General features: G+C 52.4%; 1 protein-coding gene across 3 annotated transcripts in view; it reads left to right on the top strand.

Annotated features, from left to right (window-relative positions):
- The window catches only part of KLHL29 (kelch like family member 29), a 310,478-nt gene that overhangs the window by 249,244 nt on the left and 41,165 nt on the right, over positions 1-20,069 (top strand). For all 3 annotated transcript variants that reach the window (XM_043604449.1, XM_043604446.1, XM_043604447.1), the window contains exon 5: positions 1,406-1,918. In XM_043604449.1, coding sequence (XP_043460384.1) covers positions 1,406-1,918 — 513 coding nt within the window. The remainder of the gene's footprint in view (positions 1-1,405; positions 1,919-20,069) is intronic.

Here is a 20,069-nt window from a genome sequence, read left to right as displayed (position 1 = left end):
TCACCCGCTCATAAGTCACTCACCACCATGGCCCAGCATCTCGTACCTTCACCAGAGTTATCAGAGAAGTCACAAGCTGTGTTCCGAAGCTCTGGTGGCTTGTTCCAGGCTCCGTGGCTAATCCTGGAGAGAAGTGGCCTTAGGATGGCATGCCTTGTCCTGAAGACAGCAGCCTAGCCCACAGTGATACCATCTCTTCTTCAGGCTTGGGGACAATCCCCCTTAGCAGCCTGTTCTAGAATCTTGCTGGCACTGCTTCACCAACATTTTCCAGCTTCTAGTTTCCTGTCAGAGAGCTCCCAGCTCCCCTTCTAGCCTCTGGAACTAGGGGTCCTGAGTGGTTCCCTGTCCCCCACTCTCTTCCTCAGACTCCCTGCCCCCAGTCTACACTGCCACTCCAGTGGCATCATGAAAACCAAGGTGGCATTTGGGTGATGGAGACCTAACCCCGCACTCATTCGGTCAGAGGTGACCCAGACTGCCCTCCCTTGTCACAGTATTTTCTGGCTTCACTCACAAGCCCACTTAGGTCACCTCAATGTCTGCTCAGCTCAGGGGAACCTGGCCCTGCTCTGCCTGACCTGGGCACAGCTGGTGTCGAATCTTGTATCAAGTCTCAGGACGTGTGTCGGGACCCCCTTGTTCAGTCAAAATATCTTTAAGGGCCAAAATGCATTTCTGTTGTTTCCCCCAGGGTTGGCCACGCAGAGGCTGCTTAGGAGAAAGCCTGGTCCCCCAGCAAGGCAGTGGAAAACAGCCGCTGCCAGCCTTCCCCCACTGGCCCCACCTCCTGCTCCCCCTTCCTGCACCACAGGGCTCTTGCACAGCTCCAGGCTCTGGTGTTCTCGCCTTGCCCAGGAAACACCTACTATCTTCACAATCTAGCTTTCTCCCCACCTCCTCCAGACAGCTATTCTCCAGAAAGGAAGGAAAAACACCAACATTTATGGAACATTTAACACATACCAGACACTCTGCTAGTTTTTTTTCCCCTAAATACATTTCCCTCATTCAATTTTTCCCAGGAGACCTCTGAGGTAGGTGTTGCTGGTTCCATTTGACAGAGGGGGAGAATGAGGCTCAGAGAAGAAAAGCAACTTGCCCAGGGCTCCTGGCTAATGAATGGCAGAGCCAAGATTTGAACCGAGAATTCTTTGAAGGACTCTGCTTTTTTCTCTCTGTGTTTTTGCCTCTGTGTAGATCGTGCTCCCCTCTGAGCCTCCACAACCATCTGCTCATGTACCCCAATGCTACCGTAATCACAGATTTTTCATCTGGGGAGTCCTGGATGCAGGTGTCTTGTCCACCTTGGTGACCTTAGCACCCAGCCCAGGGCCTGGGACAGTCGGTGTTTATTGAGTGAATGTGTATCCGGCAGATGACCTCTCTTCTGTCTCCCTTGCAGGCACAGGGCCATGGGTGACCACGGTGGCCGCCGGGAACCAGCCTGCCCTGATCGCACACTCCTATGGAGTGGCCCAGCCTCCTACCTTCAGCCCGGCTGTGAACGTCCAGGCCCCAGTCATTGGGGTGACCCCCTCACTGCCTCCCCACGTGGGGCCCCAGCTCCCGCTGATGCCAGGCCACTACTCGCTCCCACAGCCACCCTCTCAGCCACTGAGTAGCGTGGTGGTCAACATGCCGGCCCAGGCCCTGTACGCCAGCCCACAGCCCCTGGCCATGTCCACACTGCCTGGCGTGGGGCAGGTGGCCCGTCCGGGACCCAGTGCCGTGGGCAACGGCCACATGGCAGGGCCCCTGCTGCCTCCACCAGCACCAGCCCAGCCGTCTGCCACCCTCCCCAGCGGTGCCCCTGCCACCAATGGGCCCCCCACGACTGACTCGGCCCATGGGCTGCAGATGCTGCGGACAATTGGCGTGGGGAAGTATGAGTTCACCGACCCTGGGCACCCCAAAGGTAAGTCCCGCTGCTCACATGCTCCCGTGTGCCCACACCTGTGCCTCCCTGAGTGGTCACCACGACACAGCACAGACAGGAGTGTGTTCCTGGCATTCTGAGCTCTCCAGCAGCTCCCTCACTGGCCTCACCCAACCCAGAAGCAGTAGTGGGGCCTCCCCTTGCCCAAGACAGCCCGGCCTCAGACAGAGGAGGCAGAGGGGAAAGTGGAGGAGGGAAGGACAAGCTAGGCGAGGACATGTGGGCAGTCAAGGAGAGGGAGGGAGGGGAGAGCCTGCCAGGTCCAGGGTCCTTCTGCCTCTAGCCCAAGCCTTAGGCCATTCTCACCTTTCACCCCAAAGCCAGGCCAAGTGTGGAATGAGCAGGAATCATCTGCTCCTCTTAGGGTTCCATGGAACAGTCTTTTGTGGGGCCTTTTCCATTTTCCACCCATGAGAACAGTCAGGACGTGAACTGTGTCCTTCCCTAGAAAGGCGCCCTGTGCTGTGCCATTGGATGAGAGCAGCTCCCCAGATGTTAGGTGAAAGGAATGTCTCCCCAAGAGACACTCACAGACCATCCTGAGCCACTTGGATTATTTTGTTTCAAGGACTCAAGGGTGGCTCTGTGAGGGTCCGGGAAAGAGCACCTCCTGTTTTCAAGGCAGATCCTTGAGAACAGAGCCTGCAGATGAGCCCCCAGCCATAGGGTTACGACAAAGAGCATCGCTCCTGACGTCTGACCGAGGGATCTATCTATCCAGCCAGAATGCAGAAGGGGGCAGGAGGACCGGGGGCCACAGATGTTAGGCTGGTGGGGTGCATCTGCCCCAGACTTGCTCGCTATCCCTTAGAGCTCCAGACAGCCAGGCTCCTCTCTTGCTGAGTGGGGAGGGCAGGCAGCCAGGCCTGGACCCAGTTGCAGGCAAGAGGGCATATGGTGGGCAGTCTCCCTGCTGGGGCACACAGGCCTCTTAGGGGACAGTAGATGGTTCTAGGAAGTGTGGACCTTTGGGCACAACCTCTCATTCTTGCTAACAGCTCCTGGAGGTAGCCTGGCAGGGGTCCCTGCCTCTTCGCGGAGAACGAGTCCCACTAGCCCTTCTTTCCTGCCTGCTCTCATGCATCTCTCTCTTTATCCTTTTGAGCAATTTTCAGACCTCGTCAAGCATCCCAACAACAAAGCCGTGTCTAGATCTCCATTGGGTTTAATTCCCAATCTGATTGCGCCCCAACTGCCTTTGTTTTGGAAATCAGCACTAGTTTTAAATGACAAAATTATAGAAAATTACATCTAAATTCTGGTAAACCCTTGCTTTGTTTAAGATCTTTTTAAAAAAAAAATTGACTAAATTGATTTTTTGTTTGAATTGTTTTGGTTAAGCTCTCTCTCCCTTTAAAAAGAAAAAAAAAAAAAAAACTTACTCCCAGTTTGTATGCTTCCAGCTCTGATACATTGAGAACTGGGTATCCTAGCTGCTCCTGCCAAAGCCTAAGGCACTGGGTGGGCTTCCCTCCCCCAACCACGGGGGCATTGCCGCCACCCCCAGAGGCCTCCTAGGGCTGATGAAAGGTCTTGGCAATTTGCCAAGTTTCAGACATGCATCCAAGAAAAGGACTTATTCTAGGCTGAAAGGTAACTGGCCCCGTTGGGTCTGAAGTCCACGGTTTGGGGCTCAGCACAGAACTGGGATCCGCCTCCCCAAAGTTGCCAGGCACAGGTGCATCCATCATCAGGCACCTGAACCCATAAGATCAGGAAGTTACAGGTGGTAGAGACAGGCCCCCGCTGGCCCCTGTGCACACTGGGCCAGCTGGCCATTTGCAGAACCACACCTGTAACATCTTTTTGGGGCCAGAGGGCATGAAGCATCCTCTGTGGTAAGCCCAAGCCCACAGACAGGAAGGAAGAAGAGAGACAGCCCCCGATGGGGTTCGCTCTGCCAGCCCCTCTAGGGGGGATTCAGTGCTAGGTGAGAGCCAGGGGTGGGGTAATCCTAGAAGGTGTCCACAGCCCTGCCTTCCGGTAGACCAGTGAGACCCGCCTTGCCCACCCCGGCTCCAGCCGACAACAACCGGTGACCCATCTGTCACGCTGATTTCCATAGTTCACCAGTGAGATGGTGGTTTCCCCAGAAATTACATTCAACTCACTTTTCTATTTACGGCCCTCATCAGCTGACTTATCCCCTTATATCTGTGGCGAAGAAAGACAATGAAGCATGAACATACAAATGTCTCCAAACTCAAGCCTGGGTGGGTTGTTGGGGTTTTTTTTGTTGTTTTTTTTTTAAGTAATTTCTCTTTTCATTTCTAATCTTAAAAGCCTTTATTGCTAAAGCTATAATTTGTCTGTCAGATCTAATGTCAAACAACTGCATATTTTTTAAAATAAGAAACCAGAATTTTGAAACCAAATCTTTGAAACTTGCCATGTGAGAATCATATTCCTGACAAGACCATGTGGGTTTGGATTTGGGTCACTTTTAATTTTGCCCCTAGGGATTTTACATCTCCAAAACTCAATTGATTTCACACTCCTAAATGACAGACAGCTGGCTCCAAGTGGGAACCAGGAGGCACTGCATGATGACATCAACACTAGTCAGAGCTCCACTTAAGAAAAAAAAAAAAAAGAAAGAACTTTCCTTTTCTCCTGTTCTCTGTTTGAAAGCTTGCCCGGCATTATAATAAGATTCACCATGGAGCTCCTTGAGATCTAGCTCATTAAAGTCCCACGATTTTTCCTCTATTGTTTGACATGACAACCTGGCCTCTCACGGGGTTGAGTAATTATGGAGAGATCCCCTCCATGAGGAACAGGTCTCGCCAGCCAGAGGGATGGGCCACCGGTATTTTTAGACTTCATTAGTGCCCTGATTTAAAATTTCACATTTTGTTTCTTATAATTATCTTCCAATCGACTGAGCTGAAATTTCTGTTGGGGCTATGTTAGTCTGCCTTCCCAAAAAGGGCGTTGGGACTTTAATTTAAAACTTAACCAATTGAAAAATAAAGGTGGTGCAGAAATGCTTTTTGATTTGCAATAGGTCAAGCGATTGTCTCTCATCTGTGACTAGAGAAGCCAGCTTGCATGCAGTTCGTGTTAATGAGTGTTATTTAAATGCATTGAGCACATATAGATTTTCTTAGGAAACTTATAAGATAAATCTTTCTTTCTCTAAGAACAATTTGGGGGTAGGAACAATCCATAAGATTTCATTCTTTAAAAAAAAAAGATTAGGTATTGAAAACTAATTAAAATAGATTTCATGTGTGCAAAGTGATAAGGGAGGAAAAAAGAATTAGTTCCATTTGAATTCTGTTATAAAATACCTGAGGCCTTGTCTTGTTGGATTGGAAACCATGAACCAATCCAAAGGCAGAGCTGGTGGCCGACGCCAGGCCTTGTGAGATGAGCGAAGTCTGATGTCACTGCACGTGAGCCCAGCTGTGTCAGAGCACAGGTGCAATCTATTGGTGTCATTTTTTTCCATCCCCTTTTTCCACAAAGGGTTCTTGGTGGCTAACAGGGTAGCCAGAGAGACCTTTTAAAGCCCCAGACTAGCGGTGAGCTGAGCTGCAGAAAGGTGATTATATTTCTTACCTGCATGTCCAAGGAGAGAGAAGCAAGGTTGCACCTGTTCTTACCTGCTTCTGAACCAAAAAACAAAATCCAGGTTGACCTGAAATGGTGAGGCTTGTCTCGTCTGACCTTCGATTTTGTAGGCCTAGGGTGAGGGGCCACGAGGGTTCCCAAGACCAGGCAGCTATGTTGTGGGGTGTGCACAGCCCCTTCCTGTGGTTTCACACCTCTTCCCTTCTCATCCTTGCCCCTGAGCCCCCACTCTGTGGAGCTCTGTCTCTATGCTGCCTTCTGCTTGGACAGCAGCCACCCTGTCTCCATGAGTGGCAAAGACAGGATCTGGTAAAGATACTTTGAGGCATAGTGTACAACTGTGTGACGGGGACAAGTCTCCTAACCTCTCTGACCTCCTTTTCCTCATCTTTAAAATCGGATGGGAGTACCATCTTCACCAGATATAGAGGAAGACTGAATGAGATCGTGGACATGAACATATATCGTACTTTGCCCTCTTAACTCTGAAAACCATTGTTCCTGTCAACACTGAGCCCGGGTCTAGAGAGAAGCTAGTGAAGGGCTGGGAATCAGAGCCCCCTCCCCAGTGCAGAGGAGATGGGAGAAACCCAAGCTTGTTCATACGGTTGGCAGCCCCTGGTGAAGCAGCTCTGTGGGACCACAGTGTCCCCATTCCTGAAAGGGAGTGGATGCATCACCTTCCTGGCAGGAGGATTCTGGCCTGCTCTCCCCAGTGTAGAGCCCAGCACAGACCCTACCCTCTGACATGCCAGGGCACACTGCTCAGTACACATTCTAGAAGCAGCTGGGAATTCATGATAAAGCTGTTTGCCCACGCATGGTTAGCACAGAGGCACAAAATGTCCAAACTGAAATCATCTTCCCACAGGCCTGCTCTTCCTGTGCCTCCGTCTCAGAAATGACATCATGAGTCCATCCAGGAGTTCAAAGTCAAAGCCCATGGTTGTCCTTGACCTACCCTTAACCCCCTTATGCACCGAGTCTAAAAACACCTTTGATTCTGCCGCCTCTGCATCTATCGTCTCTCTATCCCCACCACCACTCCCCTTTCAGACCACCATCACCTCCGGTTGCACTGGTGGCCTCCCGGCCCCAAGTGCATCCCCTCCCAGACAGGTCCAAGGTCCAGCCAGCGTGGTCTCTGCAAAACACAAGTCCGGTCCTGTCACTCCCCGCCAAATGCCTCCAACAGCCCCTGCTCCTTTCAGGACAGTGCCCGACCCTTCACTTGGTGCCTCAGGGTCCAGCCCCTCACCGCCTCTACCTTCATCTCTGCCATTCCGCTCACAGGCTGCCCCGAAGTCACTCTAAGCCCGGGGTTGTCTCCCTTCCAGCTGGGCTCTGGGCTTGGCCGCGTGCCTGCAACAGTTACCCTGCTCCTGCATCATTCTGCCAGCTAGACTGCCAGGCACTGGGGTGGGGGCCGCAAGAATCCCTCCCATTCTCGTTCCACCCCCAGTATCCCAGCCAGTGCCTGGTGCCGAGAGACGCTTAAGAAGGGTTAGATGAAAGAAGGCACAGAGCACTGGGCTGCAAGTCAGCACTGAGGTTCTGACTTCTCACCAGCTGCCTCCTCCTCTGTGTGGTGAATGCAGGTTGGTGACCCCAGCACACAGGCAAGTGCCGCTGTCAGAGTTCATTCTGCAACCGGTCACTGCCCCCGTACCCGTCCCACACTGCTGGGAACGTAAGACCATCTATTTCAAAGTTCCTCCTGTGCCCCAGCACCTCCACCCAGATGCTTGCCCCAGAGCAAATGCGATCTGAAACTCTGCCTCAATTTCCTCATCTATAAAAGGGGATAATAATAGAACATCCTTCTTGAAGTTGTTGTGAGGATTGAGTTATTTTACATAAAGCCCTTGTGAATAGCGCCTAACATGTCGTAATCACTGTGAATGTCTTTGCTACTATTATCTTTACTACTGGTGCCAGGACCACTCTTCAGTGCTGTGGCCTTTTAGGCGCCCAGGGTAATGTGAGAAAGCCAAAGACCAGGTTGCCTTGGGAGTCTTGGGAGATTGCATCAACACCGTGATGTCTGAAGCACCTAGTTCCTAGGGGTCCACTTTGGACAGAAGAAACTGCCTTCCCGCGATGTAACATTTTACAGCCCTCCACATTGCCATAACAACCAGAAGGAACCGGGCTGTTGCTGACACCTTCCCCCTAATTCCAGGAGCTGTCTGTCTTCTGAGGGCTTCTCCTGTCTGCCCTCAGGGGATCTCAGCATCCTGCGAGACTCAGCTTGATATCGGGGTACCAGACTCCCAGCATGGGTCCTCCTCCAGGGCCAGATCAGTAGGTGGGACAAACAGAATTATGTCACTCCCGCAGACCAACCAAGGAGGGATACAAGGGAGGGAGTGGGTTACGAGCACGTGGCTAGCAGCGTGGAGGGTGGCCAGGAGCCCTGGTTCTGCACCAGACTGCTCAGGTAGAATTCCAATTCTACTACCACTAACCCACACTGAAACTGTGCTAGAACACTGGTGTCTCTGAGCCTCAGTTTCCTTATCGGTAACATGGAGATAATCATAGTGCCATCTTCACGGACGTGTTTTAAGGACTTAATAATGTATGCAAAGTCTTAACACAGTGCCTGGCGCATAGTAAACCCACATTTATGCTAGCTGTTGTTATTACCAGCACTACTGTAAAGAATCCTGGAGGAGAAACATTGTCTGGCACACCTTTAGCTCAGGCCCGCCATTGTTTCTAAAGCAAGGTTGCTCAAAATAATCTCCCAGATCTGACTAACATGACCCTCAACCCAATTTTTCCCCTTTCTAGGCTGCCACCCACCCCAACACACACACCCTCACTCAAAAATTATGTGTCTCAGAGCCTGTGGAATTTGACACTTTGTCTACACGAGGTCTTTCCTCCTCGCTTGGGCGGTACCTGCCCCAGCCCTGCCTCAGAAAGCCCTCCTCCCCTTCACAGGGCTCTGTCCTCCTGAGGTTTGTTAATCATTAATTGGAGGGTTGTCCAGGGCTTAACTGTTGTGTTAACGGATCATTTGATGATGAGTGAACCAGGCAAGCGGAAAGATGCAGCAAAGGCCACTAGACCACCCAGAGACCATGTCATTCTCGGAGCAGGAGGTGACCCCAGGACCCCAGCCTCTGCACAATCCTCTCAGAGACACTCTGCTCAACAGGACACAGTTAGAGCAAGGTGCATGGGGGGCCCCCTCCTCACTGAGCTGAGTACACAGAACTAGAAATAGCATATGGACTTTCAGCCCCAAATCTCTGCTGAGCATCTTTGAGATCGGAAATCCTGCCCTGGCCCTAACTGTTGACAGGCAGGGACAGCAGAGTCAAGACACCATGGGAATTAGAGGGCTCTTCAGATTAGAGCAAAGGAAGGGAACATTTCCTTTCCAGGGGCTTCAGGAAATGGCAGTGACCCACAGTAGGAAACCAGCTACCCCAGTCTCAAGCCCACGCAGATACCAGCAGGGATGACCACTATGTTCTAGATCACTGACATGAAGAAGCCCCTGAGGGGCTTGAGTCATGTCACCTCCTTCCCTGCTGCACCACCAAACATTTATTGAGCAAGTAATGTGTATAGTATTAGTCACCAACTGTGCGAGACCCACACTTAGCTTCTCCCACTCAAAAGATAATATGGAATGTGCTAGCTCCATGCCCCATATCGATCTCTGCTCCTACTGAACATGAGGCCCTGTGGGAATGCCTACCGTGTCCCATCCAGACACTGTGGCAGGTGCTGGGAGGGATGGCGGTCTCCCCGGAGAAGGCTGCATCCCCACTTGCGGAGTCCAGGGGGAGCCAGCAGTAAAAACCATAGGGGCTGGAAAAGAGAGGTCAGTGTAGACTGGGCCTTCGAAGGCAGTCAGAATGATGGAGGGGAGGAGACACAAGGGAAGTAGTTCTACAGAGCCCACATCTTAGGGAAGAATGTTTAAGTGCCAGTGACACAGAATTATGATTTCTCAAGAAATCGTATGATTTCTATCATAGAGCGACACACACACACAGACACTTCTAATCAAATGGTTCATCGGGCCTGTCCTGATTTGATACAGGCTCAGCTAGTGATTTAAACTTAAGGACCCAAGTCTATTCCCTGACCCCTTGGTACCCAAAGTTTAGGAAGCCTGGACTTTCCTCCAGCTTCTCGCCTTTACTTTCCCAGTTAGTGATGGCTGGATAAGGATCCCTGATCTTGGGCAAGAGTCCATTTTGTCAGCCATTTGGGTCTTGCAAGTTCAACTCATTCTGGTGAAGGTCAAGTCATTCTGGTCTTAGAAGGCCACTTTGGCCTTGTAAAGTGAAGACCCCCTTGGCGTTCAGGGGCTGTGATCCAGGTAGGAAACCCTTGAGTGCCATTAACACCTGACTGGGAAATCAGGGTGTGCCTCAAGGTCCAGAAATTCATTATAAACCTTTCTCTCTCCTATCATGACAGGTTAGTGGCAAGTTTCCTGTTGCCTAATCACTGTGCAAACATCTAATATGTGCTGTCTTTGCTAGGAAAGGCATGTCCTGTCAGGCTGATCCTTAACATTTTTCAGTTTTTTAGGTTGGGAATGAGTTTTCAAAGGAGGAGTGCTTGGCAAAGCTATGGCACACCTGCTGCCTGTCCCCACGTGATGGAGAGGGCATAGCACCCCAAACCATAACACATATGGAGAAAACATGGTGGAACACTGGCTTTGGTTGAAATTACCTTACATTCAAGAGCATGCTTACTATCCTAGAAACATAAAAGGTCAAAATAACAGAAGCATGTGAGGAACAGAAAACATTGTGTACATTGCTTAAAGAAAAATAATGGCCAGAAGTTTGCTATCTGTTGAAATGGTTGCCATTACCTATTTTCATAGTGTAACTCTCTTTGTTTAAAATAATGTGTCTTAAAGGGAAGCCCAAGTGTTCATCAGTACATCACCAAGAAAATGCCCTGTTTTACTTTCTAGCTCTCCCAGGAGCCTTTTGGATGACCTAGCACAGCGTCGTGAACATTCTGGTTTTGCCCACTGGCCTCTCACTGCCTTTCCTCCTCTCTTCCAAGTGACTTCTCAATGTTGCCATTGCTCTGTGTCTCAGACCCGCATCTACACACATCCCAGCCAAACACACATCTGTTTTTCACCACTTCTGTGGGACCAACGTCATGAGCTATATATTAGTCTGTCAGGGCTTCCATAAGAGAATGCCACACACTGGACAACTTAAACAACAGACATCTATTTCCTCACAGTTCTGGAGGCTGGAAGTCCAAGATCAGGCTGCCAGCAAGGTGGGTTTCTGGTGTGGCATCTCTCCTTGGCTTATAGATGGCCATCTTCTTGCTGTGACATGGCCTTTCCCTGGACAAGCACTCCTGGTGTCTCTTCCTTGTCTTATATGGATTACAGTCATATTGGATTAGAGTCCCACCCTCATGACCTCATTTAACTTCTTAGAGGCCCTATCTCCAAATACAGTCTCTTTGGGAGTAGGGCTTCGACATACGAATGGTGAGGGGTGGGGGGCACAATTCAGTCCATAACGGGGTACATGTCAGTCTGGTTGGCAAATGGAGTTTGAGTTTGTCCTTGTCATCTTCTTTCTGGACACTGTCTCCTCCCCAGTCAAACCACACTCCCAGAGCCATTGCCTACATGGTACCACTTATGACTTGCCCCCCACCCCCATATGTACGTGGGTGTCTGGTCCCTACTCTTCCTCCCATTCATGCCTGGTGGAGCTGCCGGCACCAGCACTGTGCTCCTGTGGGATGTACCGCTCTGATCACAGCAGCCTGGCAACGTGTGCCCCATGGGCATGACCCAGAGCAGCTTGGCCCAATGGGTCCTGTCTCCATGTGGCTTTTGGTTTCCAGGGACAGAGAAGGTTTCCAGGTAAAGAACTCCTAGCACCAGATGAAGTAATTACACAGGACACTTGAGTGGGGATGGTTTCACAGGGGATTTTTCTAGAGACAGTTTCCTGGGGCAGTGTGAAATCTTAGTGACACCTCTGAACCTCAGTTCCCTACCTGCAAAATGGGGGAGGTCCTAAATAGCCTTTAAGGCACTATCCCACTCTCATATTCATGGTAGTGGTATGAAGGGGTGTGAGGAGGTGGAGGGGGGGATGAGTTATTGTTCAGGAGTAAATTCTCACCAACAGAGAAGGTGAGGAGTTGCTCGGGAGAGCGCAGCTGGGGAGTAGGAGCGGCAATCAGTGCCAGCAGATGCAGACTTGTCTTTCGGAAGGACGTGGAGTAGATGTTTTATATTCATTGTACATTCACTCTGCATTTATGTAACCCTTGCAGCTGCCCTAGGAGGTGGATTCACAGAGGGAAAACCAAGGCTCAGATAAGACGCTTGCCCAGATGTAAATGGCAGAGGGGGAACGGGGGTCAGGATGAAAACCTCCTGCCTGTGACACCCATTCCCCTTCCACTACACCACACCTTCTAGCTTCCCTAGCTTGTCGCTTAGCACGTCTGGGCTAAAGATGGGTCACGGTGGCTGTCTTACATCTCCTAGGATCATGTGTCTGATATTTCTCAACATAAATTGGTAACTCTTGGCTTCTTTCCTCATCTCTAAAAGTACCGTGTGACAGATGGACTTAATGAGTGAGTGAGTGGACTTAATTCCTCAAGTAAACCCGTGAGGGACTTTGGACCCTCGGAAGGGACTTCAGACAGGGCTTCGGCCACCACGGATGCCACTGGAGCTTGGGATCGGGCAGCCCCGGAGATTCTTTGCTGCTGCAGCATCTCCCACACCTTATACAAAGTATTGCCAATGCAATAAAGTTAATGGAGCCAGCCATCCTATGAAGGAGCCAATTCCGTGCAAAAATGATATATCTTTCAAGTTAATGAGGTCTATTAGTTGAGCTTATGCCCTTTTAAATGAACACAATTCTTGAAATCCACCAAACAGCAGCACAGCCACTTCAAAGTAGTTAACTGACGCCTGGTACCCCGTCACCGATGCCCGAGGAGCCACCAGGGCAGAGCCCTGGGAACTGGCTTCTACTGACATCTAGACAGCCTTCAGCTCCTTAGGAGCTCAACAGATGTCATGCCTGGCCAACCATTCTTGTCCTTTGCAAAGTCCCCAGATCAGCCTAGTACAGCCATGGGGACTGGACAACCCCGTAGTGCTCGAGGAAGAAAGTGATAAAATGCAACCACGAATCTCGAATAGTATTCACCCCAGCCCACAGCTTTCGACCCAGCCTCAGGATTAGCTGGAAGAGGTGCGCACGAACACAGCTCGGCCGTCAGCCCTTCACAAGTGGCTCCTGCATGGGTGGAAGTGCGGCTGGGTGGTCCCTGGGCTCGGGAAAGGTGAGCAGACACGGTTTCTAGGAAGCCTAGACCTGGAACTGGCTGAGCAGAAACACAAGTCTGCAGTCAGCCTGACTGAGATTGAACAGGGACCTTCACGCCATGGCCCCTGGGCCCCCTGAATATGCTCCGCCGATGCTCTGCCCAATTTCAGTCTCCTCCCCAGTTAACACTGCTCACAGTTGCTGAAGAACACAAAGTGGTATTTGTTGTGCCCACAGAACATCTGCTGAAGGCAAAACTTGTGTTCATAGCTCTTCACTTCAAAAGACTTGCCGTGTTATAAAAAGAAAGGGACCATCTGTCCCTCTTCTGGACCCCGGCACCTCTTGGAAAAGATTTCTGTGCAAGAAGGCAGTGAGAAGTCAGCGCTGACTTCAGGGAACTATTCTGAGGCCGGAAAAGAATGGTGCCTCCCTGCCGAGGGGAAGTTGAGGTGGCAGATGGGAGCCGGCTCTGTGGAGGCCACGAGATGGCAGAGGCTGGTGGGAAAGAAACGGCTGTGGGACTGGGGAGGTGCTCCAGTTGTGCAAAGAACCAACCGGAGGAAGAGGGAAGTGAGGGCGGGTGAAGGGGAAAGACCAAGAGGCACTGGGGCCCCCAGTAGGAGGGGCGGACAATGGCATTGCCAGTTTAGACGTATCTGTCGCACAAAGTCATTTGCGTTCCTCCGCCCAGCTAGACTGGCCTCTCTTAGCCAAAAAGCCCTTTAAGACAGTTGTGCGTGGAGACTGCCTCAGGCGCAATGGTGCCCTTCCAGTGGCTGATAATTGAGGTGTTCTTCCAGAGCACCGGTGTGGAGGTCCGGTGTGAGGCCCCTCTCAGCACCAAGACAGAAAAGTCACCTGAGCAGCCAGGAGAAGCTGAATGGGCATCGAGGTGGAGCCCAGGTGAGCCCAGGTGGGACCCTCAGTGGAGAGGCATTCCCCTGGCCTCCTGGCCACACTCTCCCAGGCTGGGCACCCCCTCGCTGCAACTCCCCAGAAGGCTCTTCCTTCCTTGGCCTCCATGCTGGCTGCTCCAGTTCTGTGGTTCTGAAACAGTCTTGATCCTTCCGTCTTCCGGATCCTTCCACACACATCCTGGAAAATGTTGGGTTTCTACCAGAATCCAAGCAGATTCCAGACAGCCTTGGTCGGAGAAACTCTAAGCTTGAAGCTTATTTTGTTTCAGATCAAAACGTGCTTCTCTTCCGAGCTTCTGTCCTGGGGTGGACATGGGGCGGGGGGAGGTGCTGGAGGTTCTGAAGTGGGGTGCTCTGAGGACACCCCCCTTGCTCCCATTCCCTGCGTGTCTCTGGTGGGAGGGAATGAATTGAGAGATTTGCCTCTGTCCCAGGGAGGGTTTGCAAGTTTTCGTCCACAGTCTTAAACGTACGGAATTGCCCCCACTTGACTGCATGCATTGAGATTCTGAGGACGGAGGCAGTTCCTGGAGTAGCATAGTCAAGGCTCCCAGAATCCTAAAAGGTCACACTCCTTTTATTCTTGCTTCTTTTCACTTCTCTTCTGTTCCTATTGATTTCTTTGGGCCCATAAGAAAACACAGTAGGCAAAGCCTGCTACTTCCATTGAAATAAAATATTCTGCAGTCAAACCACACACCATAAAGAAATAATTGCAGTCTGTATATATTGCTAATGGACATCTCTCAGCAATTCCCTGTCTCATAAGCTTTAAACACAGACATTAGTATAAATATGCAGAAACCCCCATTCGGGCAAATTACTCTGCATTTCTGAACAGAAGGAAGATTAACCATGTGCTGATATCTTTGAAGGAGCTCAGCAGAGCAGGAAAAATTCACTAGTCCTCTCTGGGAGGGAGCTCAGGACTCCGTGAGGCCTAGAGGACTGAGCTAGAGGCCTGGCTGGCATCTTCTCCTCCCCTAGGCCTGGGACTCCCCTGGAGCACGAAGGACTTGGCCTTGGCAGGAGGGGACTGGCCCCCACTCTGGCCAGATCAGTCTCATCTGAGCTGGTTGGCCAGTTGGGTGTCCTGCTTCTAGAGCCTTCCAAGCTCCCAAGGCTCTGATAGGCACAGGAACAGAGAAGTTGAAGCATCCCCCTTTCCCTCCCTCCTTCTCCCTCCCTCCCCCTCCTCCCCCCACCACCTCTCCTCTGCCTGACAAAAGCCCTCAGGGATCATCAGGCCTCTGAAGTAAGTGACCATGAGAAGCCCTGGGGAGAAGTAGCATCACCATCTGAACTAGACCCTACAATCTCCCTTTCTTTGGCCCCCCCTTGTCTCAGTCCTCCTCCCCTAACCTGCTTCCCCTCATTGAGGGTCCCACACTCCCCACCAAGACCCACACGGGGGTAAGAGTCTCTATCTCCTGGACCCAACAGCCTGTGCCACTAGGGTGTAACCCCAGCCCGAGCTTCAAAGGTCTATTAGGAAAGCCCCTTCCTTTCAGGAATCAGCCCTGACCCCCTGTCACCAGGGTGGGGAAGATGCCCCAGTCAGCACAGTTTACTGAGCCCAGTGGGGGTGGGGAGGGGGGTGACAGGGTCTGGCCTTCACCACCTGCTGACCGGACAGGAGGCAGCAGAGTCAGGGGAGGGCTCTGCACAAACCTCATAAGAGTCCCCTCCATGTGCTCAGCACAGGCCACCATGTCCCCTTTATAGACAGAGCTCCAGGCTTGGTTTTCCTGGGGCTGGAGAGGCCAGGCGAGCAGGGGAAGGTGGGCCAGCAGGCCCCCCAGGAGACTGCTGAGTTGTTGCAGGCCTGCCTTGTTGTCTGACGTGGGAGGTGAGTTATGAGCTAGTCAGGAATCACCATGGGGCAAGGGAGCCGGATTGCAGAGGTCTTCTGGTTATTTATTTTGTGCTCGCCTGCCTTTCCCACAGTGGAATTGAAAGCAGAGGAGAGCACTCAACATTTGCATTCTGCGGGAAGGCACTTGGGTTTCTCAGAACTGAGCTACAGCCTCATGGTACCTCTTGCAATAAAGTCGGGACAGGACAGTCAGAGAGCCTGGCACGAGGCCCTCTCAGCCCCCAGACCACCTGTGAGGCTGGGGTTTCTGTAACACCCCAGTTTTCGAGTCAGTACTCTAGGGCACCAGCCTCAGCCAGGAACAGAGGAGCTCAGGAAGATCAGATCCTCTCCTCAGCTCACCCCAGCATGCATGCAGACTTCACTCACCCGTCTCACCAGCGAGCATCTTGATGGTCTATTTTCATGTCTGTCTCCCCCACTCGACTGGGAATGACTTTAGAACACCCCCGCCGCTGGCCAATTTAGCAACTTTCTGTGAAATTTTAAAAGATACCCTTTTCTCAAGACCCTTGCTTGCCATCTACCAGAAAACTGTCACAATAACAAAAGAAATCTTGATGAGTGTGAGGTGAATGGCGCCCTCTGGAGTTGTGCAATATGAGAAGCTGGAAAGTGACTTATTGAGGGTATATACATTCCAGACGCTCTTGGAAGTGTGGCCCATGCACTGACACATGTAATCCTCACAAGAGCCGTGGGGAGCAGCCTCGGTTCTAACCACCCTTCTACAGATGAGACACTTGGGCTCAGAAACATGATGTAACTTTCCCGTATTTACCCAGCTGATCAGGGACAGTGTCGGGATGGACACTGGGCCGTCTGGCCCCGGAGCCTTGCCCTTGGCCATATACGCACTGTAATATCCTCAGTCCCAGGTTCTGGGTCCGGCCCTGAGGATGCCCAGCAAGGCTGTGTTTGCTGTAATGGCACAGAAAGGGCCTGGCTTCCAGCCCAGTTCAGCCACCCTCCTGCCACCCCCCACCCCCACCACAATACACACACACACACACACACACACACACACACACACTGATTCTCTACCTCCTCGTTTAGACAATGAGGAGCTGGATGCAGAAGCTCCAAAGGTTCAAGGACACGGAGTCCCCACAGAGGCTGCTGGAGGTGGCCATGCAGCCAGACTTGATGCCCTCGCACAGACCCAAGCTGTGCCCACTGCTGGAAAGCCCCAGCCCCCGCAGGGACTTCGGGCCTGTCAGCTCATCTTCTCAGACTCACCCCACCTGACTGGCCTCCAGGGCCCTCACGTGATCTTCCCACCTGGTCAGCCTCTACATGGTCTCAGTTCTACCGCCCACCCTCTGCTCGGCCCCTCGGAGCCCCCACCTCAGCTCTTCCTGCCTGCAGGCCTACCCTCTCGCGGCCACTCTCCACTCTGCTGTCAAAGTAAATTTTCTAAGGCACCGTGTGACCAGGCCCTCCCTTAGTCAAAATCCTTCAATGGTCCTCATTTCTCACAAAGCTCCCTCACCTGTCACTCAAGGCTGCTGACCCCTCCAGCCTCTCCCACCCTCCCACCCCACAGGCCTGCTCCTTAGGGCCCCTGCCCAACAACACACTCACTTCAGCTTCTGCACGTTACTCACAATGCCCCACCCCTCTTCAGACCTGCCTTTAGCAGGTTCCTCCTCCAGAAAACTTTCCCAGAACACCCACACCACATGGAACCCCAAGGGTCAAGTGGCAGCCTAGCGCTGACATGACTGTTCTCTCCTATGACTCACTCTTCTTCCCAAGCAGGGGACTCCAGGGCCAGGGTCTAGGCCAGAGCCCAGCCAGGTGGGGGCCCAGCAGCAAACAGTCCCCTGAGTGGAAGAACAGGTACAGAAGTCACATCTAACTCCACCCGAGGTGTGGCTCTGGTCAGCCCCAGCTCCTGGCCACCTCCTCCCTCAGCCAACACTGGCCTCTCTCCTGATTCCCAAAGGTGCTCGCACCTGGGCCGAGGCAGCTTGTCCTCCTTGGGGAAAGTGAGGTGTGACCCCATCAGGGTTGCCCAGGGCCATCCCCGGAACGCCCTGCAGCTGCCACACAGAAACCAGAGAGCCCTCCTAAGGAAGTACAGGAGACAGTAATGCAAGTGCCCTTCAGAGTTCCAGAAAAGTGCAACATGCCATCCCAGCAAGAGCTAGTTCTCACAGCCAAAAAGGGGAGAGGGGCTCAGGTAACTGGTGTCCTCTCAGCCCCCAGCCCACGGGAATCCAGCTCCTCCTCTGGAGACGGGAGGCAGTTGGGGACAGATCAGGTGTCCAGCCAGCCTCTGACCTGGTCAGTAAGGGGAGAAGCCCAAGCTCTGAATGTTCCATTCATCCAGGAGACCCTCCTGAGCAGACTCCAACTATAGCCCAGCCCCCAGACAGGCAGGCAGCGCCTGCACACATGTGCACAGCCCCCCTCTGCTTTTGCCAGGGGGCCGCTTCCCCGCCCTGCTAAGGTCTGTTTGGGGCATGGCTTGGAGCCCTCATAGCACTGGGGCAGGAATAATAAGAGTGTATAATCCCCCTCCCAGGATGAGGTCACTGACCTACAAGGACTTGGCCTTACTATTCGGGAGGAGAAATTCCCCCCCCCCGCCCCGCCCCCACTGACCCTTGTCCTGGGAAGGAGCTCCAAAAAACAAAAGCAACCCCCCAGTGCAAGAGGAACAAGGGAAGAGAGATGATGAGTCAGGAGGCCTGAGGCTCTGAATAGCCATTTGCTGGGAGCTTTGGGACCTGTGCAGCAGCCAAATGCGTGACTGAGGACACCTCTGCAGGACTGACCAGCCCTCATGAGTCAGCTAAACCATGCCTGCCTTTGAGAAGGGGGAGACAAGCAGGTCACCAAGCATCCTCCAGAACCAGTGCTCCACCAGGCAAGGCTTGTGGTCTTTCTTGTTCGTCATTGTATCCCCAGTGCCTGGCACACTGTATGTGCTCAATAAATACTGGCTGAATGTATGAGTGAATGAATGAATGGGTGAATGACTATAGCTGTAAGTACTCAATGCTGCCCACGGTACTGAAGTGTAAACCACACAGTGTTATGGGGCATAGAACAGGGAGTGCGGGAATCCAAGGAGATGAGACATCTTGAGCAAGGATATGGAAGTGGCTACACAGTTAGGACATCTTTAGGCAAAAGCCATCCCTCAGAAAGCGGTCTACTTTCAGTCATCGGCTTCTATGATTTTGTATAACTTCATTCACATGTTCAGCCCTTTGTCACATTCTCTCTTGTCCAGACACTTTTGCAGGGCTTAACCTTATTATCTTCTTGCTGCCCACTGAGGGCAGGTAACTCATTTTTTGATGGATCCTCATGCTATGCAGGGCCATGTCATGCTCCTGGGCAATGAGCAGGATTCCCCTTTCTCCTGAGAGGTTTTTGTGATCTCAGGAGTTTTAGCCATATAAGCCCTTGGCCATTTGTGGCCTTGGCAATTTCTAGGGTTGCCCAGGATACTACAACCGCTGGTCTGTGGCCATTGAGTTCACCAGCCCCACCTGGGGTCTGAGCCCCTCCTGCCTTCCCTCCCTTCCTGAAAGCCTGAGGTCCTCTCACCATCTCAAGACCAGAGCCCAGGCCCCAAGCTGGCTCCAGACCCTGGGCTTTGCCTTGGCTCCTTCCACCCTGCTGGGGCCTCACCCCAGCTCATCTCTGCCAGCCAGCCCTCCAGCTTGCCTTCTGAGCCAGTTCTACCCAGCCCCAACTTGCTGGTATCTCCTTCCTCTGTCTACATCATGATCCTTTATGATGCTCCTTGGACCCTGGGCTTCACCTTCCCAAGTGACCTCAAACTCTTCTAGGCTCCTGGGCCTGCTCTGCCTTGAGGAAGGGTGCTAGGACAAGTAGGAAGCACCAAACTACGGTGGTTTAAAACTATAAAAGCAGGGCTTTAAATTAAGCAGAGCTTGATTCAAGCCTTGCTGCCTCCACTCTGGCCAGGGACAAGTTACTCTCCCCAAACCTCATTTTCTTCATCTGTAAAATGGGGACCTTCTGTCCTAGGGTTGCCTCGGGGATAAAATGAGATAATGGAATCGGTGGGTATCAGAGGGGGAGGCAGGATGCACGCACCCAGGGTGGGGCTTTACAGAGTGCCGGTGCTTCCTCCTCTTCCTTCTCCTCCCGCCACCCACTCTCCCAACAGAGGGAGACAGGGGAGGGGCCCCTGGGCTGCCACGACAGGTATGGTGTCAGAAAGACGGCTAAGGGTGGCTGATGTAATTAAAGTGCCCCTTGGCCCAGCACCTGGCACGTGGGAAGCAACGCAGAAAGGCGCCAGTTTCTTCTGTCCATTGGGTTTTAACGCTGGGTTTCTACTCCTCGCCGGCCTTCAAGCCCAGCCCACACCCCAAACCGGGCGGGTGACTCCGGCTCCGGCTGACTGCCTGGGAGGGCCGGGGCGCTCGGCCCCGGAGAGTCCCCGCCCCCAG

The sequence above is a fragment of the Prionailurus bengalensis genome, chromosome A3, assembly GCF_016509475.1.
Source record: "Prionailurus bengalensis isolate Pbe53 chromosome A3, Fcat_Pben_1.1_paternal_pri, whole genome shotgun sequence".
Taxonomy (NCBI): domain Eukaryota; kingdom Metazoa; phylum Chordata; class Mammalia; order Carnivora; family Felidae; genus Prionailurus; species Prionailurus bengalensis.
This window is presented reverse-complemented; position numbering and strand designations above follow the sequence as displayed.